Below are 26989 nucleotides of genomic sequence, written 5' to 3'. Positions count from 1 at the left end.
GATGGCTCACGGAGCAGGGTGAGAGCATCCCTCCGGATCGCCTGCTTGGGGCCCGGGAGCTCCCCAGGGGGCTTCCCGCGGCCCCCGGGTGCTGCAGAGCGGGGCGCCCCCACCAGCACCCATGGGTGCGGGTCACCCAAACGCCCCATCCTGGGGCTCGTCCGGCTGGGACCAGCTCCGGGAGCAGCTCCCAGAGCCCGCAGGCTCCTGCCCTGCCCTGTCCAGCCCCGGCCACCCGCAGCCCCCAGGGGCCGCCCCGAGGTGCCGCAGCCCCCGGGCAGGGCAGGGCAGTTCCCCGCCATAACCGGCTCCGCCCCGGCAGCGCAAGGGTTAACCGGCGCGCACTTGCCGCGCCTCGGCTCCGCCCCCGCCAATCAGCGCGGCGCCTGCCGGCGGCCCCGAGCGCTGCCGTGACCATATATGGTAAAAAAGCCGCGGCCGCCGCAGTGCCGCTGCGGCGGGCGCGGGAACGCGCGCGCGCGGCTCGGGGAGGGGCGGGGGGAGCGGGGACGAGACACGCGGGGGCGGCCCGGGGGGGGGGGGGGGGGGGGCGGAGGGGTAAGGGGATAAATGCTAAAAAATACCCAAAGCCACCCAAAAGGAACAGACGCACCCAGAGGATGCTCCGAGGCAGAGTGCTGGGGGCACAGCCGGGTTAACGGGATAAACGCCCAAAAAGCCCCAAAGCCACCCAAAATGAACAGAAGCACAGAGGATGTTCCGAGGCAGTGCGTTGGGGCACAGCTGGGTTATAGGGGTAAACGCCCAAAAAGCCCCAAAGCCACCCAAAATGAACAGAAGCACCCAGAGGCTGCTCCAATGCAGAGCACTGGGGCACAGCTGGGTTATAGGGGTAAACGCCCAAAAAGCCCCAAACCCACCCAAAATGAACAGAAGCACCCAGAGGATGCTCCAATGCAGAGCACGGGGGCACAGCTGGGTTTAGCGGGATAAATGCCCCAAAATCCCCAAACCCGCCCAAAACGAGCAGAAGCACCCAGAGGATGCTCCGAGGCAGAGCGCTGGGGGCACGGAGCGATTAACGGGATAAACGCCCCAAAAACCCCAAACCCAACCCCATTTCTAGGGATAAACGGGGCGCAGCTGCACGCGGGGCTGGGAAAAAGGGCAGGGCCGGTAACGGACCGAGGACATTTTCTGGGGTCGAGGGAGGCTCGAGGGTCACAGACACACAAAATGCTACGGAGAAAGAGTCTCGGGAGAAGGAGCACCAGCCTTTCCTTTCTCCTTACTCACACGGGAGCAAAATACCGGCTCGAACGAAAAAAAGGAAGGTTTTAAGGGAACGAGGAAACACCGCGAGGCTGCCACACCGCAGAACTCGCTTCCTCATCTTGCGCTCCTCTGTTGGGAAGAACCGTTTTGTTCGAAGCGCCGCGACCCACAGCGCGACCCAACTGCTTACTGCTGCTGTGAAGCAGCACCGCGGAAACACTTTCCCCGGGCTCCAAGTCTGAATTAGAACCCCTTTGCGTTGGACTACCGATTTTACCCAAACGGGAATAATTTACACTGACCGCGTACGTGGAGCCGGGCATGATTTTAGAGGCACCAAGCGTGCAGAATTGAGGAGAGCAAGACACGCGCTTAACACGCTCCCCTGTCTTTCCTAAGGACATTTCCCAAGCTCTCTGCCTTACGAATTGTGAAGTTTCGAAGGAGAGAAAAATTCCCGTGGAAAGAAGTCACTAAAAGGAAACCACGCGTCTAGGGTTATTCCCCGTTTTTGTTTTGAACTCTGGACCCACAAAGGGATCGGGGCTGGCCGAGCGCCTGCCAAAGGCTTCCCAGGCAGCATTAGGGGCTTGCGACGGGGCTGCAATAAAAGCGCGGCAGAAAGGGAGATGGGAACGCTGCCCTCCGCCAGAGGTGAAAGGAAGGATGCTCTGCGGCTTTTCCGCGCAATACCTGGGGGCAGAAGGAATGCGTTGCAGCCCGAGACGCCGCTCCTGCTCGTTCGTGTGCTTTTGTACCACAGAACTGAGAGAGACTGCCAGGGAGGTTTCTGTGCCCGTCTTTGGCTGCGTCAAGTATCTGGAGGAGGCTGAGTTCTCCTAGCTGGTGGGCAGGATCCTAACCTTTCCGTGCGCCTTACGAAGCGCACCCCTGGGGTTCTGCAACACTCAAAGCATATGGGGAAGACTTAGCGTACAGACGGCCCCGCTGCAAGATCATTTCTTGGAGCCGTGGCAGCATTTTGCACGGTACAGAACATACGGGATGTCTTCCTTGTACGGGCTCAGCTGGAGCACCGCTCCTCTCCGTGCCAGGTGCTAAGTGCTAACGAGACCTATAATAAACCCCAGACACAGCCACGCGCCCTGGGAGAGCTGCGGAGGTCCCGGAGGAGCCGTTTCCCTACCGAGGTTGTTCCCGTTGCACAGCACGTAACGGAAGCGTTACCGACAGGACCAGCGGCAGCCCAGACCAGTTCCGAGCCCGTGGCCGCGAGGGCTGTGCAGACGCACCTCCTGGAAGCAGCACCCGGCGGTGCCGCGCACCCGATCCCGGGCTGCACGGAGCAGTTTGGGGGCGGGCGTGCTCCCGAACGAAGTGATCCTCGCCGAAACCAAGTCCCTGACGGCTGAAAAGCTTCGTAGGGAGCAGGAGTTCTACCGAGACATTTCTGACGTGAGGAATTGCTTTAGATTAGCCGAGCAAACCGCTTATTTACCGCGTGCAACCTACAGGAAGCATTGTTCTGATGAGAGAGACACAACACGGCACCGCCGAGCTGCGTTTGTCACAGCACGGCGGAGACTTCACAGGCGTAATATTCACGAACAGGCGCTGAAGTGACAGCAGAAAGCCGAGCACGTGGCAGCGAGGAACCCCCCCGAAGCACTCACCTTGTGCAAAGGCAGCACCAGGAACGCTCCGCCGCCGCTGGCGTCCACGATTATTGCAACGAACCTGGGGTTCACGGCACAGAAGGAGCTGTCCCAGGTGACGCGGGAGACGCGGATGTCGTCGTAGCACTGGTCATTTTTCACCGCCTGGCCGAACACGTGCCGGAATTTGCTCTGTCGTACCACTCGCCTCATCGTGTCTGCGGGGAGGAATTTCAAAGGTCAGCAGCGCCCCGGCACCTCGCCGTCGCCCAGCTCCCACCACCACAAAACCCAGTTTCAAACAATGGGAACTTCCTCTAGACCTGTGAAGTTCTCAGTTTTACCTTTATTAAAAAAAAAAAAGGTCTCAGACCGCCTCGTACCAAACGCGACCCCACTGCGCTTCCAAGGGTGTGCTACAGAAGGAGGTCGCGGGCTAAGCGGCGGTGCTGCTGCTGTGGATGTGCTCTCTTTCAGCAGAGAAGGAAGTTCCTAATCCTAAAAGCAGTTTTTAGACAAGTCTCCACATATTTTCAGGGATAAATCTGGGCTTGGATTGAACTTGTTTACTTTCAAGTCAGACGGGGTCCAGAGGATGTAAATAAAAATGCAAGCTCTCAAAATCCGGTGTTCCTGTGAAGTGGTTCCACATGTTAGCTAGCTTCCACTTCTTTCTTCTAACTCCAAAATCTCGCTAAAAAAATAATAAAATTAAGTCTCCTAGGCAGAAAGGAGTAATGGAAATAACCTAATGACTCAAATTAACTTAGTGTGTCCGTAGCACTTCTCTTGAGAAAAGGATTTTCAAGAAGGCTTGAGTTAAAATAGAGGGAAACCGACCGGCGTGGAAAATTCCAGCGCTCGAGTCCTGGAAGACGACGGGTACGGGACCTCGTGCGGGTCCCGGCCCTGGGAGCGAGCGGCATTTGGGTCTCATGACCACGATGTTGGCGTTGTGGCCTTACGGAGCGTGCACGCCTGGGGTGGTGAAGTTTGCCTGTCCTACGAGGCTTCCTCCCTCCAACTCTGCAGGAAAAGGAGGAGCCTCCGCCGAGCATCTCGCTTCGCACGTTTGAGAAAAACGCTTCTGCCCCAGACTCTAGGGAAAGCAAGAAAAAAAACCAGAAAATATCAGCGTCCGCTTTCTCCTCGCCTCCCGAAAGGTCCCCGAGCACAGGCAGAGGCTGGGAAGAGCCGCGCTGCCTGGCAGAGCTGCTCGTGGCAGACGCAGTGCTCAAGCGAGAGGCTTTGAGCAGGGCTCGAGGGCATCTCCCCTCGCACGGCCTGCCCGCGGGCAGGAGGGATAAAAGGCCGCGTGGCCGTCTAACGGCAGCGCCCCTGCACGAGCGCGTAGCCAGAGGGACTTCGGAAGGAGCGCTGCTGTCATCTCCGAGCATCGGCAGCGCCTCTCGCACCGGGCTGCTCGCGCTCGGAGCCGTGTGAGCTCCCTTGGGGACGCAGGGAACGGCGTCCTGCTCCTGTCCCCCGCAGGTGAGGAGCAGGGCAGGGCCCCAAGCGAGCCCCCCCTGCTCCAGCACAGCTGAACGTGGCGCACGAGGCCCTGCCAAAGCATACGCTGCACGGACAAGGGCCGTTTCTGACCGCCCTTTAAGTCTCTTGAGTGAACCCGGTCATCTTGAAGCTACAGAAGAGCTGCAAGCGCCATTTCGTTACAACCTCGTGCAGCTTTACCAAAAACAGCCGTCGTTTCTCAGTGCAAAACGCCGGGGTGCTCAAGAGGTCCAGAGGAGAAAAGCCCCGTACAAACCTCTCGGCGATTGCCGTCGCATGGCAGGGGAGCTCAGGCTTCCCCCGTATACTCGCTGCAACGGCGCCACGCACGTTCTGCCAAACGTTTCTTAACACAAAAACGCGGGGCCCGGCCCAGCCGGACGCACCCAGTGGCACCGCAGGGAAGCGGCGCAGCAGGCGCTGCTCGTCAGCGCCGGGCGCCGAGAAGAGCAAAGCCCGGCCCGCGGGGCTGCGGCCCAAACCGCCGTGCCACCGTCTCGTGCCCGTCCACGGGGTGAAATGCCACTGCTGCTGCTCCGCCAGCAGCGCTTCTGCTCCGTTTGTGCATGGAGGAAGGGGCCGAGGCAGGGATGGCAGAGGCTGGGCAAGCGGGCGGCGCAGCCACGGAGGGACCGAGGAGCAGCACCGCTGGCCCCGGGGGGACGCACCCCGCACCCCCATCCCATCCAGAGGGGCCTCGGCCTCACCAAAAACGCACGCGGAGCCTGAAGAGGTGAATTTTGGCCCTGCGAGAAATGAGACGCCACCCCAGGCCTGATTAGGACGCATCGTGAAAAAAAAAAGGCGTTTCCACGCCCAGCGTACCGCGTAGCCTCGCCGACGGACCCGGCAGACACCGACAGACCTGGGAGCGTCTCCTCCCGGCTCGAGTCACGGCGGGGCAGCACGGCGATACCTCCGTGGCTCCGGGACCCGCTGCCTCCAGCCCTGCCCTCGGCTCTCAGCTCCCAGCCCAAGGCAGGGCTGTCCCCGGCCACCCCGGTTCCTTTGCCGGTCACACCGGTAGGGCTGGGCTGGCGGCAGCGCTTTGGGGCCACGTCCCCCGTCAGCAGCAGCCCCCGCGGACGCTGCCCGGAGCGCTGGGAAGCCTGCGGCCGGCTCAGCCCTTTCCCTCTCGAGAAGAAAAAACCCCGCGGGTCTCCGGCGGCCAAATCCCACTCACTCAGCTACCTGGGGTCCATAAGGGTAAGGCAACGCGCCTCGTGCACCGGCGGGTCAATTTCCATCACCGTTCCCATCCCGCTGTGCACCAGGATTGAAATCCGACGTTTTAGGAGGAGGTAAAGCCAGGGCTTCCCCCCGCCTCGCGGAGCTAACGCGCAGCAAACTGCCCAGCGCCAACGTCTCGTGTACACGGGGGTTTTGCAATTTGTCCGCTTTAAGGCCGGGAACGCGGACCTGGTGGTTAATAAGAAGGATTATTTGTGGAGCTCGGGTAATTATGTCTTTCCTTTGCTCGCTCAACACCGGAGCGCCACAAAGAGAACGCTCCCTGCAAACGTCAGATACAGGAGGCCTGCCGCTCCCGTGGAAGGGAAACGTTTTCATCCAACGGTGATATCCCACCGCCTTGTTTCCCATTTGATAGAAACAGTCATTTTTTTGGTTTGTTTTCTACGAATGACTCTTAAAAACGCAGAGTCCGAGTACCCCACAATACCCCCCTCTCGTTCCAAGGCGGATGATTGTCCGGGCGCTCCTTCGCCGCCCTCTCCCCCCAGCTCCAGCTCATCCCTGCGAGCAGGAGCTCTCCACGCGAACACATGGCGAGCAGCCTCCGCTCCTCATTTCCATAGCAAAGGGAGTGATTCTTGGCTTTGGATCACAGCCATTTTGATCTGGCTGCTCTCCAAAGAGAAGGGGTGGGGGGGGTGGAAATAAAATATGCGTGGGCTCCAGCTAGGCAGAGGGGCGAGCGCGGATCTTTCGGCACAGCACAGAAAGCGAGCAGGTGGAAAACAACGCGGGGCTGGTTTGATCCCCAGCACCTCCAGGAGTCATCCCCTGCCTCTTGCTAGAAGGGAAGAGCGTTCAGCATCCCGATTTGTTCTCGGTACTGAAGCCCAAAGGATCCTCTCCTCCGCCGTCCTCAAACCCAGCAGAATTTGGGAGCAGGCTGCAGGCGAGCAGCGGCCGGCCCCGCTCACCTCCGGGATTTTGCGGAGAAGCGACGACACCCACCACGATTTGCCGTCCAGAAGAGCGGTTCGGCCTCGGCACGGCAGCACGGGCTGGCGACGGGACACCGCGACGGGGCTCAGCTCTCGGCGGCCAGGCTGCAGGGCGACGTTTCGGAGCGTGAGGCTTTAAAACGGGACGGCTCATTACATCACTGTCTCTGCTGCTACGTCCGAGACGAGGAGCTGGAGCGATCTTCGTACACTTGCTAGACAGGAAATGCTTTTTTTTTTTTTGGGGGGGGGAGTAAAGTACAAGTTTGGAGGGTTTAAAGCCTGGCTGCTGGGAGCTGAAAAGGAGTTTAAATTTTGCCAGAGCTCCAGCCCTCAGCACAATTAAAACGGGAGCGCCCGCCGCCCTGCAACGGCGGCTACAATAGAAGTGCTGACAGCTCCGCGCCGGCGCTGATCTCCTGGACCTGCCGCGTGGCACCGGCACCTTGCCTGTCCTGCACGGGGGCGCAGCAAAGAGCCTGCTGTTCGTTTTCATTAATTCCCCCCCCCCCCCAAATGTCAAGTGACTTCCAGCTGAATCGCACCTCCCGTTCCGTTCCGTCTCCCGCTGCCTGTGCCCGCCATATGGCTCAGGCTCCGGCCCCTGCGTCAGCGTTTAAAAGGATCTCGGATGCCATCAGCCGCGCTCGCACAGTGCTACTTTTCATTCCGTCCCTTTCTGATCTCCCATCACGATGTGTCACAAGAGCTACCATGAGCTTGCCCATTTTCCTGTTTATAAAGGATTTATCTGTCTAGAGAGGCCAACAGATGTATTTCTGTGGCTTCGGAGGGTTTTCAGCCTGCTTATGCAAGAGGAAACGCATCCTGCTAGGGAACACTTACAGGAAAACCCCCCACTAATGGCAAAATCCTGCTCAGCCCATGTGACTGGGAGCCCTTCTGGAAAGGGCGACGCTTGAAATAAAAGGCCGGTTTCAGTCCCAGCCAGCCGGAGGCGACTGCTCGGGGGGGAGGGAGAGCCAGTCCACCAGACTGGGAGAACCGTGCTTCCTTCTGACACGCCGGTATTTGGGGCTGGAGAGGAGTAGGGCTTCTCCCCAGATGGAAAACCCGAAGAAAAGCACGTTGCAATGGTTATGGTAGGCCCCCAAACGCCATTCAACATTGGCTGTATCAAAGAAGCTCCGTGAGCTCCAGTGGCAGCTCCGAAATAAATTTGGTCTCAGGTAACGATCAACAGACAAGGAGAAAGACCAAGGCACCACAGGTGATGCCACCGGGGTGGGTTACCACCGATGCCTGCTGTAAGGGGACACCTGCCCCGCACGAAGGGTTGGACGGGGGCGGGCGGCCGGGCTGGCGACACGGCCGAAGGGTTCCTGGGCCGCGGAGGGGGAAGCCTGCATCCCTCGAGCATCAGCCACACAGTCCGAGGTCATCCTAAAGTCACCTGGGGTGAGGCTCCTGGGCCTAATCTGCAAAAGCGATGAGTGCTCAGAGCTGAAACCTTTTCAAAAATACATCAGAAAGGACGGTGTAGTCCTAAACCCGTAACCAGGCCCCAGGGGTTTCAACCAGAGGCCCAAGTCCTGCGCACGGGGCCGAGGAAGCGCCCTCGGTGCGGTGCTCAGCCACGCGCACGAAGCAGCTGGCCGCCACCAAGAAGAAGCCCATGAGGAACCCCAGCGAGTCGCCCTACAGATCGTTTTGGGCATCGCACAGCGGATAAGGCCCGGAGCCACGCGTGGAAGGGGGGACGCGAGCACCGGGAGGCCTCGAGGAGACCCCGTCCCGCTGCTCCTCCCGCGTGCGCGGAGCCCTGCCCGCCGCCGGCACCGCCACCAAGGGGCCGGGGGACGTGGGACTCCCCGGACGGCCTCGTCCCAACGCACGCGAGAAGGGGAAGAGCTGAGCGCTACCCAGGTATTTCCTCATCGCTTCACGCTCGCGTTTCTTCATCTCGCGGCGCTCGGTTGTGCAACCTCAGCACGTTCCCTGCAGCCCACGCGCGCGCATCGCGCACCAGCAGCGGCGCGCGCGCGGCTGCCTGCAGCCGTACCCTGCCTTACGCTCAGCTCAATCCCACACACACGTCCCTTAAAATGCTTAAATGTTCACAGCCTTCCCATACTAACCACGGCAGCACCTTAGAAGAAACGTTCATCTAGAAGACGAGCTCGCCAGGTCGTTTTAAGGACAGCATTTGAGGAGCAAGGGAAGTGAGGAACACCCAAAGGAAGCAAGCAGGCAAGCATTTGCTGGCACCCACCGTCGAGGCACGCTGATAGCAAGGATGGCAAAGGCAATCTGCTCTTTGAAAGCAAACGGGCATGGGTCGAGAAGCCCCAAAGCAGCCCGCAGGGGACTTTGGGGTGAGGACGTGTTCCGCAGGCGAGGCCAGGGCCGGGACCAGCCTCCACACGCAGATTCACAGCGGCTCTCGGGGCGGAGAAGCAGCGTGGCAGCGGCAGGGCTGCGGGAGGACTTCGTCTCCCTCTCCCAGTATCAAGGGAATCGGCGGGCTCAGTCTCACCATATCAAGTCCTGCGATATTTGGGCAGGGAGGAAGCGAAGGGGGGGGGGGAAAATAAATCGCGCGACCACAAAAATGCAGCTCGCCCCAGCACTTCACATGAAACCTCTGGTAGGAAAGGGAACCACCACGAATACCTTGCCTCGGTGCTATGCTCTTAAACATAAAGCCATTCCCCCTGTGGAGTACCATTTCAAATCCATTCACGTTGAGTCCGCTGCTGACAGAACTTTTGTTTTCAGATGTTCAGAGTTATTTAAACCACGGGCGAACACTACTACAGATGGTCACAATTCCAAAATACATCATATTTGTGCACAGATTATTTTCAGTCTTTGGTTACTTTAGCCTAGGTTGAGCAAGACCCTGCCATCTGATTTCACTTCATTTTAAAGACAAAAAGCTGGAATCTGAACTTAATACTGAAATTTCCAGCTGCTATACCACTGGCAAGATTCTATTTTGGGATGGGAACCTAAACCACAAACTACCAGGGAATTCGATTATATCTCAACTGGGGAGCACAGCACATTCAAAACCGTAACACAACCCAAACCTAAAATAAGCTGGAATCGCTGTTTGGGACGAAACGCAAGGTGTTGGTTCTAACTTGTGAAATACTCGATAACGACCGTTTTTCAGGGCTGCACCCCAAAACAACCACGCTGTGACTGACAGTAACACGAAGAGCTCCGAATCAGAAGTGCCTGTAACGCCCAGAGCTCCCAGGCACCGAGAGGCATGGATTATTTCGGCAGAGGCTGCCCTGCACGTGCTCCTCTCACCTGCGTATCCCCCACGCTGGGGCTCCTTTCGAGCACGCGCAGGGATGCAGCGGATATCTTCGCTTGAAGACCCCTGGGTACGCAATTCACCCCCTTCGGTACGCGGTCCCATTGCTCACGCCGCTTTGTCGCTTTTACCTTACCAGCTGCCGTTACATCGCTTACCGCAAGCTACGGTGACAGAAGGACACCGCGGTTGGAACTCGTTACCCAGAAGAGAGAGCGCTGTCTGGCTTCGCTTAATCTGTGTCGTCTGCCATGAAGCCATGGCAACGAACGCACACAAAAATCCTGACACAAAACAATTTATCAGGCGGCTGCAGCGGGACGGGTAGCTGGTAAGGAGACACCAGGGCAGTGGCGCAAACACAGACCCGACACGGCGAAGCACCTGGTCGGAGGGGCTCCGAGGAGCCAAGTGGGTGCTCTCCGGCTGCCCCCACACAGCGACCACCCCCAGCAAATCTCCCCTCCTGGGGTCTGCATCTTTGATGGCACCCTCAGCTAGCGATGGGCAATAATCCCCCCAAATTGGGATATTTGGATGGTGGCAGTTTAGCACAGATTGGGCACAAACGGTTAGCAAAGACGAAAACGGTGTAATAACCAAGGACGGAGGGGAGAGCTAAGCAGAGCAGAAAGCGGTAAAACCCAGGACCAAAGCTCACAAGGGCACACAGCACGCGCAGGAGAGCACGGGGATGGACACCTGTGAATGAAGCATCCCAGATGCCCGAGTCCATCCCTACATTTCAGCTTCTACTTCTGCTGCCACCAGGGCCAGTAACTCAGCCGCGAGCACCAGGCAGGCAAGGGGAACCCTGCCCTGGAGCAGGCGAACTCTCACCCCCAGGCACCGCCATGCCAGCGGCTCCCCGCAGAAGGCCTCGCTCTGCCTTCCGCGTGCTCCCCTGCAAGAGCCTTCGTTCTCCTCCACTTTCTCCACCGGAATAAACACCAGAGATTGCCTCTTCACACACTGTACGCTCATCTACTGCCAAGAGACAGAGCAATATCCTTCCAACGCTGAGCAACAGCCCTATGAACTCCAGCCAGAGACATTACACCAGCACGATGGAAGATGCTACTTACAGCCCCGGGGACCGACCGCATCACCCCTACAGTAAAAGCAGCACGAGGCACAAAGGGGAGAGCCGCAGGGCTCCAGACCACGCTCTGACCCCGAGGAAAACACGAGACAGAGAGCACACCCCCCTGTGCAGAGCTGCAAATCAGCAAGCCTGACACGACGGCCAAGCTGCAGGATTCCTGTTAAGAGAAGTATGCAGATAAAACGCTTGCTCCATACAGCTGACCTAGTTCTCTTATCAGCACAGCCGAGCTAACGAGGAAGTATCAATCTGTTCGGAGCTGCTACCCCAATTTGCGGGGTTCTGCTCTCTTGAAGGCTGCACGCAAGCTTCTTCCGAGATCATATTCCTGAGTGACATGTCATAAGCTTTTTTTTTTTTTTCCCCTTTCTCCTTTTAATCTGGGAAATGAGCTTGGGGTGAAAGCCCAGTACCAGCTAAGGACGGTGGTTATGAATGCAGGAAGAGCTCCTCTCCACCAGAGCTTCGTTAGGTTCTTCCCAAATCACCGTCTCAAACCCGGCTGGAGCCCACCACGTCCCACCGTTCCCGAGCGATCACCTAAGGCACGGGCACTTCTTTTGAACACGACCGAGTCCTAGCAGCAGGAAAGGGCTGTATTTTCCCCTACAACTTGAAGCAATCCAACATGCCCAAATGAAGTAAATGGCAAACGTAGTCTGTGTCTGAAGCAGCTCCTGGTCCAGGGTGCAGACCGTGCCCACCAGCAATGAGCCCAAGCGGCACCTGGGTGCTGGGAGCCCAACACAAAAGCACGGAGAGCAACACGTGCAGGATTTCCCCTTCTGCACCAGTCAAGAAGAGGTGCAGACACGAAGATAATTCGGTTAACACGGTATTTTCTAAGGTAAGCACGCTTCCTGCTGAACTCCAGCGGCTCTAAGATATTCCTGGAAACGTCACGCTGCTTCTCCTTGCTGACAGTTAACCGAATCACGCCTTAAAAAAAAAAACGGCAGGAAGATTTATCAAAAGGAGAAATCTCCAAAGGCTTTGATAAACTGTCTTCTATTCCTCCCGAATCACAACACGCCGTGGCATCCACAGGAAGAAGCTATAAATGCTTCTCACAGCGTTGGGTACCGGCCCTGAGGCACCGTGGCCTGAGCCCCCCCCCCCCCAGGAAACCCAGGCCTGCAGAGAGCCGCGCCGCTACAAACACGGAGCCAGCAGGGCCGCGAATTCCTCCCAGCTTCGAAATAAAGCAGAAACAACGGCTCAGCACAGCCCAGGCTCGCCAGCAGAGCCGCCAAGTGTGACTCAGACTGACCAGGCGGGGATGCCGAGCTCTCCAGATGGCCCTGCCTGACCGCAGGCCCTCCGCCGGGCGGCTGCGGGGCCACGAGGACGACGGCTCTGCCTCGGGGCCAGGCCGCACAGCAGGGCCTCTCGGGCTCACGCTGTGGCCGTACACGGTTATGGTGTCCACAGGGTCTGCTTCTGGCCCCACGACAGCAAACACGATGACCCTGACGCGAGCGGTGTCAGGCTGCAGCCCCAAAACGGACCGGCGCGGCCGGCCGTGCCCTCACACCGCACGTCGGGATGGAGACACTACTCCAAAAATTAATAAGAGACTTAGTCAGCGCTCTGAAACACCTTGACCCGCATCCTATCTACGCCGGAGCCCCATCTAGTGACTCTCACTGCTCGCTAACACCCACCCGACAGGCGAGGCGCTCAGGCCTGGAGCTGCTTTTGCGGTTCTCCAAGTTAAAACGGCGACCGCTTGTCAAAGGCAAGGCAGCGTCCTTGACAAAGGAGATGCAGAAGGTTCAGGCTGGACGGCGTGAACACATTTCAGATTTTAATGCAGTACAAATAAGCTGCGAAATGGATCTCAATTCTCACAGTTGGAACTGGCACGTACTTCTCCAGATTTCCATTTGCTGTCCTGCCAGCTCTTCTGGCCAAGCAGCCTATAATTCAAAGCGCACCATTGTCATTCTGTCCCATTTCCGTAACGTGCAATTTGAAATCAGGGTTGGGGGGGGAGGGAGGGAGGGGCTGGAGGAGGCTAAAACTCAAACCCAGATAGTTCGATCTGCTAACTCGACTTCAAACCCCCTATCTCGTGGTACCAATTACGGCCCCTCGAACATCCGCTTCAACAAAGGGCCCCGAGTTCAAACGCATTTCCTCTGTCCTACAGCTGCTCTTCGGCGCGGATCCATCCGGGACCAGAGCTGCCGCCCCGCGCCTCGGCTCAAACCCCAGACCACGCTTCGGGGCAGAACCCGGCATCGGGAAGGGGATCGAGGGATTGCAGCCTACGTCTGGTGACCTTTAAGCTTTACTTACCTGTTGCCTCGACCGGCACGGTGCTGCGCACACAGCCTCAGCTTTCACCCCTTTGACGGGGCTCCTGTGGCATTCACAGCACCGCTGGAGGAGAGCAGCCGAAACAACAGGCGGTATTACACCCAGATAAGCCCCAGCTGGTTTTTATGTGATCTTTCGTAGCGCTTCAGAACTCCCCTAGCAGACCAGAAGATCAATGTAGCAAGCGCTACATAAAAAGAACAAAAAGATAACCTCTGCCCCCAGAGAAACATCAGGAAGCAAAGCGAAGAACGTAAAGATAACACACACGCATCCAAAGCGCGGTGCAACGGGAGGCCAAACCTGGGCAGCCTACCCCTCCAACCACATCTTGAGAGGCCTCGCAGAACCAACAAATCGCTCCAGAATGCGGCAGCAGCCAGGAAAAAGATGCTGGGAAGCACAACACCCAGCTAGGAGCGTTTTGTGCAAGGACAGCTATGCCTACACGTCACGCTGCGCTAAAGCAGAAGTACGTCTGGCAACTCGCGTTTGTCTGAGCTGGCTCTGAAGTTTTTCCTGCCTCGCAAACCCATCTCGGCAGATCCAAAAATGAATACGAACCAAAAAAAATAAAAAAATAAAATCATCTCATCCTCCTCCTGTTCTGAACAGGACAGCTTTGGGGCTGTTCATTCTCCAAGACACCGATACTTACGCCACTCACACTGCAAGGAACTAACCGGCAAACGCCCAGACCTCGACGCGTGCTGGGGCAAACACGTGAGCCGCCTGCGTAACGCGCGTGCTTACCCTTCCCAGCGAGAAGTATCCCCAGCCTAGTACCTGAAGAGCCGAGCAAAACCGCTTGACCTCGCATTTCCCACTTGGAAAGAAGAATACCAGTCTGCTTCACCCAGACAACTGCAAGAAACGGTTGCGACGCGGCCTCGGTAGGATGAAAACTACCAACCCAACGCCACGCGTACGCCCCAAGCCGTCGCGCGTTTAGGATTCCAGCGCAAGATAACGCACGGTGAAGTTTCTGAGCATTTCAAGCGAGGGGAAAAATTAAAAAAAAAAGCGGCTTTGAGACCTAACGCGGCGCTGCGGCCGCTGGCGGGGCTGCGCTGATGCCTATCTCCGTATCGAGTGATCATCTGCCCAGACCCGCCAGCCTGCCCGGCTCCCCGGGGACAGAGTGCTTACTACGGCTTGAATTTGTTATTGCCTGCTAATCCCTGGTGGTGCTAATTATCCCCATTATCAGTCTGCCTGACGGTGCCTGACCCACGTCCAATATCCGAATTCGCAGTACCGGAGGATGTCGAGTCCCTGCCAGGTTTGCACGGAAGAGAGCCCTTGGAGAGGCAGTATTTGGAGACGGCACTTTTATACGTTTACGTGCGATAAACAATGGGTTTTCAAGGACCGAAGAACACAGTCACTATGGCAACTATATGCAGAACCAGGGGGCGGAGGGGGAGGGAAGGAAGTTCCCACATTTCAGAAGGCTGGGACCAGGGTGAGCCGAAATGCAGCACCCAGGCTGCTGGCGCTGGGAGCCGCAGGCGAAACGCAGCGCCCGGGTTCATGGTGGATGCAAAGAGGGCTTACGTCGGGGCAGGCCGCCCCCTCTGGCTTTACGACATCTGGAGCAGACGCTTTTGACAGCACTGCAGAAATGGTCGCCTTAATATTCGGCTACGGAGAACGTACATGGAGTGAATATATGCAGAGGTTCCACGGCCAGCCAAGGTTTGCTGAAAACTTGGCACCTCCTTTGGAGAGCCACGGGAAGGCTGGGATCCTTCCGAACGGGAACACGGAGCGGAGCACAGATCTACCGAGCTGCAGAGGAAAGCTGCTAGCTCATCTCAGTGCGTCTGACCCCATCAGGCTGGACCTTAATCACTTTAAGGCAGATCCCACCACTACCCTAATGTCATTTCCACTGCTTTTCCAAATTCAATTATTAAAAGGGAAAACAAGAGAAACCTAATTATGAAGGACTGAGAGGCCCAGCTCAGAGGCGAGCAGCATCACGATAACTGATCCAACCACATCCAGCTTCCCCCACCGAGAGCCAGACCTCAACAGAGACATTACACGCTGCGAGCAAGAGACGTATTAGCTATCGCTTGTTATCATCAGCAGAATTCGTGCAAGACCCAGCAAACAGCGTTCAAAAAGCAAAGCGATAACGCTGAGGAAATGCCCCTCTAAACCAAGGAGACCTCTTCTTTCGGTGGGCACCAGCAGGCCGGCAGGCTTCGACAGAACTGTTGCTTTTTCCCCTGAAGGAAGGGATGCCATTTCCAATAATTCTGTCAAGTTCCTTGCTAGCTCCTGACCTGCAGAGCAGGATTTTAAAGCTTCTGTGGTATTCCATCACACGAGCCTCCTCCATTTCAGGAGCGCTTTGTGACCTTCTACAAAGATGACCGCTCTTAAGAGATTACAACTGCCTCAGTAGCATGAAGAATTTTATGGGAGAAAGGTAAAAAAAAAAAATAAAATTATCTATTTGAGCAAGCGCGCAACGGTGCCTGAACAGACACCTTCCATTTTATGCTAAATCACTGCCTCCACTCACATCCTGCCATTAATTGTGACCATTTTCGCATTCACTACACAAACCTACGAGGCACGTAGAATGCTAATTCACAACGGAATGAAAGCAACGATGCCGTCAACAGGAAGAATTTTACACCGCTTATAATCGAGGAGCGGCCTTCGGCGCAGAGACCCGGGCGTCTGAAAGGACGGCACCTGCCGGCTCGCTGGCACACGCTGGCGGCTCCGCTCCTCCGAGGGGCACCGGCGCGGGCCGCAGCACCCGTCCCCGCTGCTGCACCCAGAGGCTGGGCGCCTCCTGCGTCACCCAGCACGCTACGTGCCGATGCCATCGGCTTAAAGCACACGCAAAATCACCTGCCGAGCAATTATAAACCTCGGAAAGAAACTAATAATCCATTTGAGCATAATCATTCACGCGGGAAAAGCAGACCGAGACAATCCTACTCGCAAATAAAGCGCCCAGTAACCGATTCCTACCCATACCGGTGGAATTATCCCAACACGGCTGGGATAAGCAGCTTCCAGCCCTAGCTTTCCTGAGTCACACCACTCAACCTAAACCCTCCTGCCTTAGTTTTGACGTGGCATTCACCCCGGTAATGTCAGCATCACCTGCATTTGTGCATGTTGTGACAGAAAATAACAGCTCATCTCCTATCAGCACACAGCCACCGACGATCTGACTTTTCAGAGAGGTCCACGTAACCCATGCAACTGTAAGCAGTTTTTAATCAGACCAATTTCGGCGTTAACAGCCCGAATTTAAACACACCAACAGTATTAGGTGGGGGAGGCTACAGGGAAAATACTAAAGGAGAACACAGGCATGTAGCTCTTGCTCATGTGCCCTGTAAATGCTTAAACTGGGGCACTCGAAATCCTCAGCGAGTTGCTGTTCCAACGCATCCTCACGGAAGGCCTGCGATTACCACGAGAGCCTCGGCAAAACACCATCAAAACAAACAAAACCAGACTTTAAAAGTCAAGCGAAATGTGCCTGCGAGTTTGCATAAAAGGACATTCCTAGCCCTGGGAGTGGTGCAGCGATGACCTCACCGAGTCGAAAACTCAGGCCAGGAAGTGTTTTGCTCATGTCTTCAAAATAGGAAGTTGGCATCCGAGCTAAGTATATTCCGAGGAATCAATAATCAAATTAAGAACAATAACATAAATCCTCCTCTAATCAAAACGCAACTTGGTGCTTTAATGAGCCATTTTATGAGACAGTCGTTAAAGTCTCTACTATTAAATTCGACATGATGCCTGTAACAGTTACCGAGAGCAGATCTCTCATAGCCCTTTGCTGTATCAGTCAAGAAAGCTGATATTTTACCCTTCTGTGCATTCCATCTCATTGCCATTACACTGAATCCCTGCCTTTCGCTTGGAGCGAATCCCAGAAGTGACAGATGCAATAAGCATGAAGATTTAACTTGAAAAATCCAATGATGTTTGAAAAGGCAGCTCACTAGAAGATAGAGCAATGCCAGCGGAGGACATAAAGAGACGCACAAACGCTGATTAAAGCAATCTGTAGGAAAGCCTACAAGTGACCATTGAAAAATTACTACCATGAGGCGCTACACGAAAACAAACGCTCCCTGAAATACACCTGAGCGTGTCAGGTTTTACCGTGCTCCGGAAAAATAATAACACAAAACAAACAGGCACCGACTTTATCGCAACAGCATCTGAGCTCCTACCTTTGTGTACACAGTCTCCGGCGAGCGTGAACGTTAGCTGCCGCGCACTCACCGAGACGTTTTACTGCGAGCTGCCTTTTCCCCTTGAGCAGGGCGGATGATTCAACGCCTGCTAAAGGGAAAGCCGAGCGCCTCCTGCCCTGCCCCACGCGGGGGGACGAGCTGCCCCCTGCTCCGGCCGTGCGTGCCGCCCATGGGGGCGCAGGGTGCCGCTCATGGGGCGCAGGGTGCCGCTCATGGGGCGCAGGGTGCCGCTTCGCTCCGCTCTCCCGCGGCGGGCACAGGGCTGAAGGAGAGGATGACGCCCGGCAGCACGGCTGCAGCCCGGCCTACGATTAAACCGGAGCCGGTAGCAGCGAGCCGAACGCCACGCAGCGCTGCGGTGGAAGTGTCGCTCGTCCACGTCGCCGACGTCCCCGGTCGCCGACGTCCCCGGTCGCCGACACCGCTCCCCGCACGCAGCTGCAGCAGGGTGCTGGACGCGCTCAGAGCCCCACGGGCAGGCTGCACCCGCAGCTGTTAGCGCAGAAACCCCGCACCCAGGGGCACCCCTCCGTGACAGACCCACGTCCGTGGCTCTCGCTGCCGTCCCCGGACCGCTCCCGGTCCTCTGCTGTGCCCCGGGGCGGTCACGGTACACGGGGGCACCGGGGGGTCGCCGTACCGGAGCCCCCCCGGGAGCAGCCCGAGGCAGTACCGGGCCCGAGGCCACCCGCCGGGGGGCAGCGCGGCAGGACCCGGCCCCAGCGGCCCCCAGCGGCCCCCAGCGGCCCCCAGCGGCCCCCAGCGGCCCCCGGAGCCCCGGCTCCTTTTGTCCGCCCTCCGCAGCGCCCCGGGAGGCGGCGGCGGCCCCGGGGGCTCCGCGCTGCCAGCGAGCGGGGCCCGGCCGCGGGACAAAGGGCGGGCGGCACCGGGCACCGGGCACCACCGGGCGGCACCGGGCGGCACCGGGCGGCACCGGGCACAGGGCGGCGGCACCGGGGCGCTGCCGGCAGCCGACCGGGGGGGAGCCGCGGCCCGGCCCCGCTCCGCCAGCGGCCGCCACCTCCGCCGGATGCCGGAACCCGCGGCGGGGCCGCGCCGCTCCGCTACCTAATAAGGAGGCGAGCGCGGAGGAACCGCGGTCCGAGGCCGCCCCCGCTGCCCCCGCGGGCCCGGGAGCGCTGACAGCCGCTGCCCCGCCACGGGCCGGGCGCTAACGGGCGGCCCCGCCCGGCCACCGGAGGCTCCCGGCTCCCAGCACCCGCTCGGCCCCCGCCACCCTCCCGCCCCGCCGACCCACCGGGAGCCCCCCCTGCAGCCCTCCCGGCCCCCCACGGCCGCCGCGCACCGCAATCTCGAGCTGCAGCCCCGCGTCCGCTCCTCAGCCCGGCGGAGCCACCCCCGCCGCTGCCGCCGCCGCCGCCGCCGCCGCCCGACTGACCGCGGCCCTCGGGGGCGGGACCCGCCCCCGCCTGGCCCCGCCCACCCGGCCGGCAGGCCCCGCCCCGCCCCGCCGCTACTGGCCCCGCCCCGCTCGGTGCTCCGATGAGTGCCAGGGCGCTGAGCCAATGGCGAGGCGGCGCTCGCCTCCACGCGCGGTCGCGCGCTCTGTCCGCCCCGCCCCTCTGGTGGGGGCGCCCATAAAAGCCGTGCCGTGAGGGAGGGGGCTGGTGGCTGTCGTGAGGGGGTGCCGAGGGGAGGGCACGGTCCCTTCGCGGCCCCGGCAGGATGGGGACAGCCACGCTCCCCTCAGTCACCTCACCCCAGTACCTCCATAACCGTTTAGCCCCTCGCTGAGTCCATGCCCACAGTGGTCCCTGCTGCCCCTCAGAGCCTCTTCCCTCACAGCATGGCCGTGCCCAGCAGCAGCTCCCTCACATTCAGCCCCTCGCTGTGCTCACAGCCAGCCCCAGGCTGTGCTTTCATCTACAGGGTGCACACAGATGGGGACACGGAGGTGCTGAGCGCAGGATGGGGTGGGCTGGGGACACTCCGAGCACAGCCAGGGTTGCTGGTTCCTCATGAGCCCCTAGACCAGTTTCTCAGCAAAAGCACCAGAAAAAAAAACAGAAGTTCTGCAGTAAAAGCAAGCGTTGCCTCATCTGTCATGGTGGTTAGCTGGTGGGAAACAGCACGACCAACAAGACGGTGACAGAGCAGGAGCTTGAGCCTCTTCCCCAAACCACACTTCAGGGGGGGAGCACAGCAGCTGCCTCGAAACCAGAGACTTGCACGGTTGCCCCAGAAGTAAAGCAAGTTTTGGGGCAATCAGCTCGTATTTGCAAAGAGGGTTGTCTTCCTCGCCGCCATCCCACGGCAGAGGCCAATTGTCACTAACAGAGAGCAGCCGAGGTAGCGCGGCGAGCACCTCAAGGCGCCGCGCTTCAGTTCCTCCAGGAGCGCGGCGGGGCCGGTGACACCAGGCCTGCGCCCGCGCTGCGCGGTATTTACCATACATGGCCAAAAACCCAAAGCTAGTCCGACTTCCTCACACGTTTTGGCCAATATTCTCGAGTGCATTTGCATGTGGTTAGGTGCTTAAGGGGCCCAGTTTTTTTTTCAGGGGAGAGGCACGCCCGTGACTTCCTTTGCAATAGTGCAGAGTTTGGTGAAATTGTCGTGGTGAGCTAAGAGCCTCCTCTTCCCCCGTGAAACTGCAGCAGGAGCGCAAACCACGCCGCGTGAGGTGGTAGCTGGGTGTAAAAGCACGCAGAAGGCCTCTGAGAGCTGCATTTGTCGTGGTTTTGCTGGTCTGACTGGATGGCAGCTGATGGAAACACCAGATGCCACGGTAGCTACAAATTAAACAAACAAATGCTATTTAACGTTCGCTGAACCTTTACACGAGTTTAACCACCGCTTCAATAAGCAGGAAAGTCTCCCTTACGTACCGAGCAACACCTTGATAAAAAACGATACACCCAAAGATTAGAGCGGCAAGGCTGCGTCCCCGCCAGGATCCGCCCTCAGCACCGATTACCACGAGCTTAATGTCTGCCTTCTGAAAGCCAGCCCAGCACGCTCACACTCTGCCCTCATCCCTCAGACAACCTCTCTGCAGCTAAAAAAGAAGAAGAAAGGCAGTTTGGCAGCCTCGGAGCAGACCCGTAGATAATCTGTAGTTTAGTGGCTTTGGATTGTGATTCATATTTTCCGTACAGGTACGTGACTTGCTGAAGGTCACATAATGAGTCAGGGACAGAGCTGATGTCTCGATTGCTGGTCCCTCTGCTGTCAGTTTGATATGTTTTGAACCTGTGCATCTGGGTTAAAGCGTTATTAAAACTGTTCGTGCACACATATACAATAGCACTTGTAATGCTGTGGTACTGCATGTGTACAGCTTTTAGCTCAAAACAGTGGGCAAGCTTGAAATGATGTTGTAATCACGTAGCAGGCGATGCTTTCCTTGGGTCTGAAATACAACAGCAAACGTAGAAGTGCCCGGCGCTACCCAACAGCTTAGAAATAAAAACAAGTGAGATTTTGGCATCCATTTAAAATGGGAGTGATTAAAAAGAGAGGAAATGATACCTGTTGAATTCTCACTAATGCTTCATTGAACGTTTGGGTGGAAATGTTCCAAACATCACTCAGATCCCGACCTGGATTAACGAGCCGTGTAAATCCCAACAGATCGCCATACAAGGCGATGAAGAAATGACAAATATTTCGGGCTGAAGTCTCAACAACAGAAATAATGGCTGAGGATTTACACATGCTCTGTGGTTCCTCTGTAAACAGTAATCTTCATCACTTCAGCTGAATGAAATAATTCTAACAAACAGTACTTAAATTATAGCCAGTGTGATGCAAGCCCAACAGCTTGTCAAAATATGTCACAAATTCTAATTTTTGAAGAGGAAAATATCCAATTACCAAATTCTTGCAGCTACAAGGAATCCGACAACAGATTTTGTCCTTCTATTTTATCGGCACGAGCACGCCGGATGATTACATTTTGCAGAAAAGGCTGAGAATTTGTTCAAAAGCACATCTGACTGGTTTAAGCCATCGCGCATCTTACCCTGCGCTACGCTGATGCACGATTGCTGCAAACAGCCCATCTCGCAGCCTTTATAGGGAAACAGCACCGTGTCTACAGACTCCACCTCTGAAACTTATGTCAGCAGCTAAAATTAGCTTGCTTGCAAATATGCATCTATTCCATCCATGCCATAAATTACTAAGACGATCTTGACATGCCTTATAAGTAACGCATTCGGTATGCCCGCAGCCTTCTTTGCCAGCCCAGTATCATCAGCTCCGGTTTAGAAAAGGTGAAGGAAGAAGCACCAGAAGGTACAAGGGTGATTTTCAAAGGTGTGGAGCACAGCTCCTCGTCACCTGCCCGGGATGGACTCCCAGCACAGCACAGGGCAAATCCTTAGCGGAATCTGAAACAAACCTCAAGAGTTTGCGTCCGTGCGAGTCCCCTCCCCTGATGCTGGGTGGGCACCATGCTAACAGAAGCAGCATTTTAAGACAGCTAAATAAGACATTCAAGCATACCCTTCATGGAAAGCAGTGACTGTCTGCTGGGGTGGGTCTCATTAGGGCCTGAGCAGCTCCCCGGGGCAGGGCAGATGTCGGTGCTGAGTGCGGCACCTCTCCGAGGAGAAATGTTTGGGCTTGGCTGGCGTCGTGCAACGTGGCCCGGGGTGGCTCAGCAAGCCAGGATGGAGAGCAACCCAGGCAGCCTGCCCCAGGAAAGTCACTCGGGGGATGACTTTATCTCAAACATTTCAATTTGCTTAAATCCTCATGGCTAAATATATTGTGAATGAAGGAAAACGGCTTGCGGAGGGTTTAGAGAGATCAGCAATTTAAAGTCTGGTTGTTTTGCAGCTTAACTGCTAAGTCATACAAACCATGCCAGACATGACAGTTTATCTTTCAGATTTCGGGACTGCAAGCATCCAAGTTATGCAACTTTTCCAGAACATTTGCGTCCGCTATCTTTCTATTTATTTCTTGAAGCCTTTGGATTTATTACTCTTAAAGAAAAAACCAGAGGGAGCGGAGCACCAGGCTGTCCTACCTGAAGGCTGTGTTTTTATATTTCTTCCCACAGGCTCTCTTGGTGGAGTTGCACCAGGCCAGACTGAGCAGTGATGAGAGGAGGTGCTGCCTTTGGCGTGGTGCTGTTTCACTTAATGCTGCTGGATGTGCCTATTTATTTATGTATTTCTTTTTATTTTATGTAAATCTGAGCTGATTGCAATGAAAAAAACCAATGCTTTCTACGCAAGGCATGGCATTCGATCTGCTCTCCCTGCCTTGCTTCCTCACCGGCCCATTAGGCTCACGCTGAGAGGCGAGGGTGGCTTTACCACGCTGCTCACCAGCCTCATATTTCAGGGCTATGTCAATGACCATCGAACGCCGAGAGCTGCTGGGGGCCAGTGGCTCTAAGAGGTGCCAGCGGCCAGCTCGCGGCGGTGGCCTCGCAGCGCTCGGCTCCCGGGCCCAGCACCCGGCTGGGAGAGCGCGAGCAAAGCCCGCTCGGCTGGGCCTTATTCAGTCCTCGGCCAGAAAGGGGAGCTGTGGAATTAGGAAATGAAGATGACGAGAGCGATACGCTCAGCTGGGTTTTTAAAACAACACGGCTGGGAAGGGCGAAGTGTGAGAGCGCGTCGGAGAGGTGGACGGGGAGGAAGGATGAACGTGCGAATTAAGGCAGAGGGCGAGGAGTCAGAGCCTTGGTTTTAGCCCCAGATCTGCCCCCCCTCGTGCCCCACCGAGGCCCAGCACCGCTTCCCGGCACAGCAAAGGGGGTCGCAGCTCCAGCCCCTTCCCCGCAGCGCGGCCAGGGACCCCCGGGGGCGGCAAGCAGTAAGGAGGCAGCATTAGGCCGGGGCGGTTATCAATCATTTATGCTGCTGTTATAAATGATTTAACACACATTTCATAAAGCGCATCTCACTACATGTGCACGCCCTCCTGCATGCTGTGTGCAGTAATACAGACGTCAGACACATCCATTCCAAGTGCTCTGTAGGAAAGGCGCAGAAATGCCTGCTGCCCGCTGCCTTTACACTGAAAGGAAATCTTGAAATGAAATCCTAGCTAGTCTTTTTCCTCTCCATCCCCATGTATTTTTCTTCCCCATCATTGCCCACGATCGTGAAATACATCTTCCTTTTTTTTTTTTCCCCATTTTTCCGCTAAAGGGGAGGTGGTCCCAAAAAACCTCATTAAGATGTCGGGACACCGAATAAAAACGAAGCAATTACTTGCAACAGATGGGATTGTCTGCGTCGCCGTCTCCGCTATACCAGATGATTAACTAGGAGGAGAGTGAGACAAGAAAGCAGAACACAAAAAAAAAAAAAAGGATGAAAAAAGCAAGCTGTATTTTATTTACAACGTGAATTTCCCGGGGTTGACACTTCCTATCGTTCTGAATAGCAGGAAAAAAAATCGGCCAGGCACCACACAGTGAGCGGGGGCTTTGAGCGTGGCCAGTAAGGTGAGGCTGGGCGCTGTGGTTCCTGCGGCACTCCATGTTACACTTATCACATATCCTAGTCTCGTCCTCATTATTCAACCAGTTTTGAAGCCTTTTGTCATCTTGCTCTGTTTCTCTCCCTGCTGTCTAGGACCAAGCTGGACTCAAGGTGCTGGAAAAATCAGAGGTATAAGAAAGGAATCACACAGAGGTAAATACAAGCAGGGTGCTCTTGTGCAGTCAGGCGGCACGAGGCGTGGGAAGGTGCCTGGTTAGAAGCAGATACGTTTTAAACGGACCACACCACAGCGAGAGCAGAGTGTGAAGCTGCCCCTGCCGTTCTCTATCGCAGCACCTCCACAGCTCAGCACCCAAGAGATTGCCATCGCTTCCCAGTCCTATTTCTTTACAGAGTGAGAGGGCTAACGTGTCTCCAGAGGCTTCCTAAGAGGCTAAGATCCGTTTCTCCTGGCTGTGGGCTGTCTGTTACCGCTGACACAAGCACAAACCCCACGTCAGTGTTCTTGTTCTGGCTCGGTGCTGTGGCTGCTTTCAACGCGAGTCGCTGACAACGCAATGTACCCGGCCTGGTGGGATAATCACACCTATTTCTTAAGTAAATGTGTTATTCAACCCAAAACCGGCATAGATTTCCCGTGCCCGAGCGTGTGTATTTTCCCTTATAAGGAGCTCCGCCGCCGCAGATGGGCAATAAGCGGGAGGTGCAGGTGAAGCACGGGGCTGACCCGTCCCTGCAGGACCCGAGCGTTCAGGTCTCGCCTCTCCCCATCCCTGCACCACGCTGCTGTTCCGCCAGCACGACTCCAACAAAGTTCAATTATTTTTTTTTTGCAGTGAAACGGCTTCCAAGCTGGTGCCGTTCCCTGAACGCCTTGTTCAGCTAAGTCACGGTGCGGGAGGGAAAGAGCCCGAGGAAAATCATGCCTCCTCGCGGTGCCGTAATTACACGGAGATAGACGACACTGGGTCGCCCGGCGGCTGGCTGGACAGAGGCAAATGAGCACACGTGAAAGTGGGAGAGGGTACAGCGCAGGCACTTCGGCACCGGCTCTGTTCATGACAAGCAGCACAGCTGGATATTGCACATCCTTGCGGCCAGGAGAGCCTTTGCCCAGCAAAGCCCCTTCCCGCAGGACAGATTCACCGCCAGAAGTCTTTTCTCGAGGCTGCCGAACTCGGACCAACACCTGCTTTCCCTCCTACCTCGACAGGACCGTAGCTCGACCCAGCCGTGCCCCGAGCGGCTCCCAGCTGCTCCGGGCTCCTTCCAGCACCGCCTTTCTGCGAAGCTCCGCACCCGCACCGCGCCACCGCTGCCCCCACCCCGCGCTGCTCCAAGCCCCCCCCCACCCCCCCACCCCGCGCCCCCTGCCTCACCTTTCCTGGCGCTGCTGGCCGCCGCCTTCCCCTCCGCTGCCTTTGCCTTTTCGAAGGTTTTCTTGGCGTCGGCGACTTTGAGCACTTTCTCATCCTCCTCCTGGCTCTTCCTCCCCTTCCGCTCCTGCTCCTCGGGGCCCCCTCCTCCCGGCGCCCTCCCTCCCGCCGGCTGCTCCGCGCCGCACTCGCCCACGGCCGCCCTCTGCTCCTTGGCAGGCTTCGCCAGGGAGCTGCACGGCTCCAGCAGCGCCTCGGTCAGCGCCACCGTCTTGCTCATGCTCAAAGCCAAGCTCTCTTTGCTGTGCGACCTGACCGGAGGGGCCGGAGGGGTTTTTCTCATGCTGTACGAATCCAGCATCTCCAAATCTATTTCTTCGAGCCATTCCCTGCTCTCCAGGACCTGGCTGCTGTTCTGCCTTGAAAGCTTCCCGGCGTCTCTAGCCGCCGCCGCTGCCGAGACCATCCTCTCCAGGCTCTTCGCCACCTGCCAGTCCACCTCGGGCTTCCTGACCGCGTCCTCCTCGCCGTTCTGGCAAGGGTCCGGCGTGCCGCCGGGCGGCGGGGCGAAGCCCAGCGCCTGCCTGAAGCCTTCGGCCGCCTTGCCGCCGTCCCTGGGGACGTGGGATACGGCTGCCGCTGCCTCCTGCTTGCTTTGCAGGATGTAATCCATGAGCAAGGCGTTGCGCTCGAAGCTGTCCGACCTGATGGGGACGCTGGGTTTGTTCCCCTCCGCGGGGCAGCTCGGCGCGGCTCTGCTCACCTGCCGGTTCTCCAGGCTGCTCTCCGAGTCCGAGCGGCTCAGCTGCCCGCGCAGGGCTCCCTGCAAAGCGTTGATCCTCTTGAGGCTCGGGCTCGCCACCTTCCCGTTCCCCGGGTAGCTCTCCTGGAGCACAGGTACCTCGTACTCCGCTTCCCATTCCTCGTCAGGCTCTGCTTCTGCCTCCTGCAGCAGCCGCCGGTACTCGCTCTCCTCCAGCCGGTACACCACGGGCTTCACCGTCCGGCTGGAGCCCGGCCACCTGTGCCCGACCTGCATCTCGTACACCTTCGGAGGGGCTTCTCCTTCCTTCCCTCTGCCCCGCGCTGCCCGTGCGGCGCCTTCATCCGAGCTGCCGCTCATCGGGGCCCCGGCAGGGACGTGCGCCTCGGCCGTGGGCTGGGGAAGGTGCCCCAGGCCCTCCTGGCCGCGCGGACTCTGCTGCAGCAGGGCGTAATCCTGGCATGCCACTGCGGAGGCTGCCCGGGACGTGGCGCAGTCTCTGCCTCGTGCCTGACTTGTGTCATCCCGTAAATATCCGCAGGACTGCCAGGTGGATGCTTCCATGGCTGCCAGCTCGGTCCCCGTGATCCCCGGTCCACCCGCCCCGCAGCCGGCCGGGCTCCCTTCCCACCTTGGGTCTCGGCAGACCGTCGGCACCGCCTTCTCCTTCCTCCGGCCGCTGGGAGAGACACGGGGGCAGCTTGGAAGCCTCCGAGCCTGGGTCATGTGAACCGGCGGCGTGCAGCCTCACGGCCGGCCCGGGCTGGGAAATGCACGTTGGCACGGTGGAGCCGGCGGCGGGGCAGGGGGGCTCCCTCCCGGCACAGAGCTGCTCCCTGCCTGGGCAGAGCCCACCCCGACAGCCGCAGAAGCTTCTCGGCCGCTGGCCCGTAGCCCCTCGCG

The 26989-nt window shown here is 57.6% G+C and overlaps 1 protein-coding gene across 2 annotated transcripts in view; it reads right to left on the bottom strand.

Annotated features, from left to right (window-relative positions):
* The window catches only part of CORO1C (coronin 1C), a 47470-nt gene extending 20874 nt beyond the window's left edge, over window positions 1-26596 (bottom strand). Inside the window, exons 1-2 of one of the 2 annotated variants that reach the window (XM_080559299.1) lie at window positions 25327-26596; window positions 2871-3070 (exon numbers count right to left, since the gene is read on the bottom strand). In XM_080559299.1, coding sequence (XP_080415425.1) covers window positions 2871-3070; window positions 25327-26446 — 1320 coding nt within the window. In that variant the 5' untranslated portion in view covers window positions 26447-26596. Of the gene's footprint in view, window positions 1-2870; window positions 3071-18825; window positions 18950-25326 lie in introns of those variants that run through there. The other variant, XM_080559300.1, reaches the window with a different exon arrangement.
* Window positions 26597-26989: the final 393 nt, after the last annotated feature.

This window comes from Anser brachyrhynchus, assembly GCF_964034855.1.
Source record: "Anser brachyrhynchus genome assembly, chromosome: 17".
NCBI classification, from domain to species: domain Eukaryota; kingdom Metazoa; phylum Chordata; class Aves; order Anseriformes; family Anatidae; genus Anser; species Anser brachyrhynchus.
The sequence above is the reverse complement of the archived record's forward strand: the minus strand, read 5'-3'. Positions and strand labels throughout refer to the sequence as shown.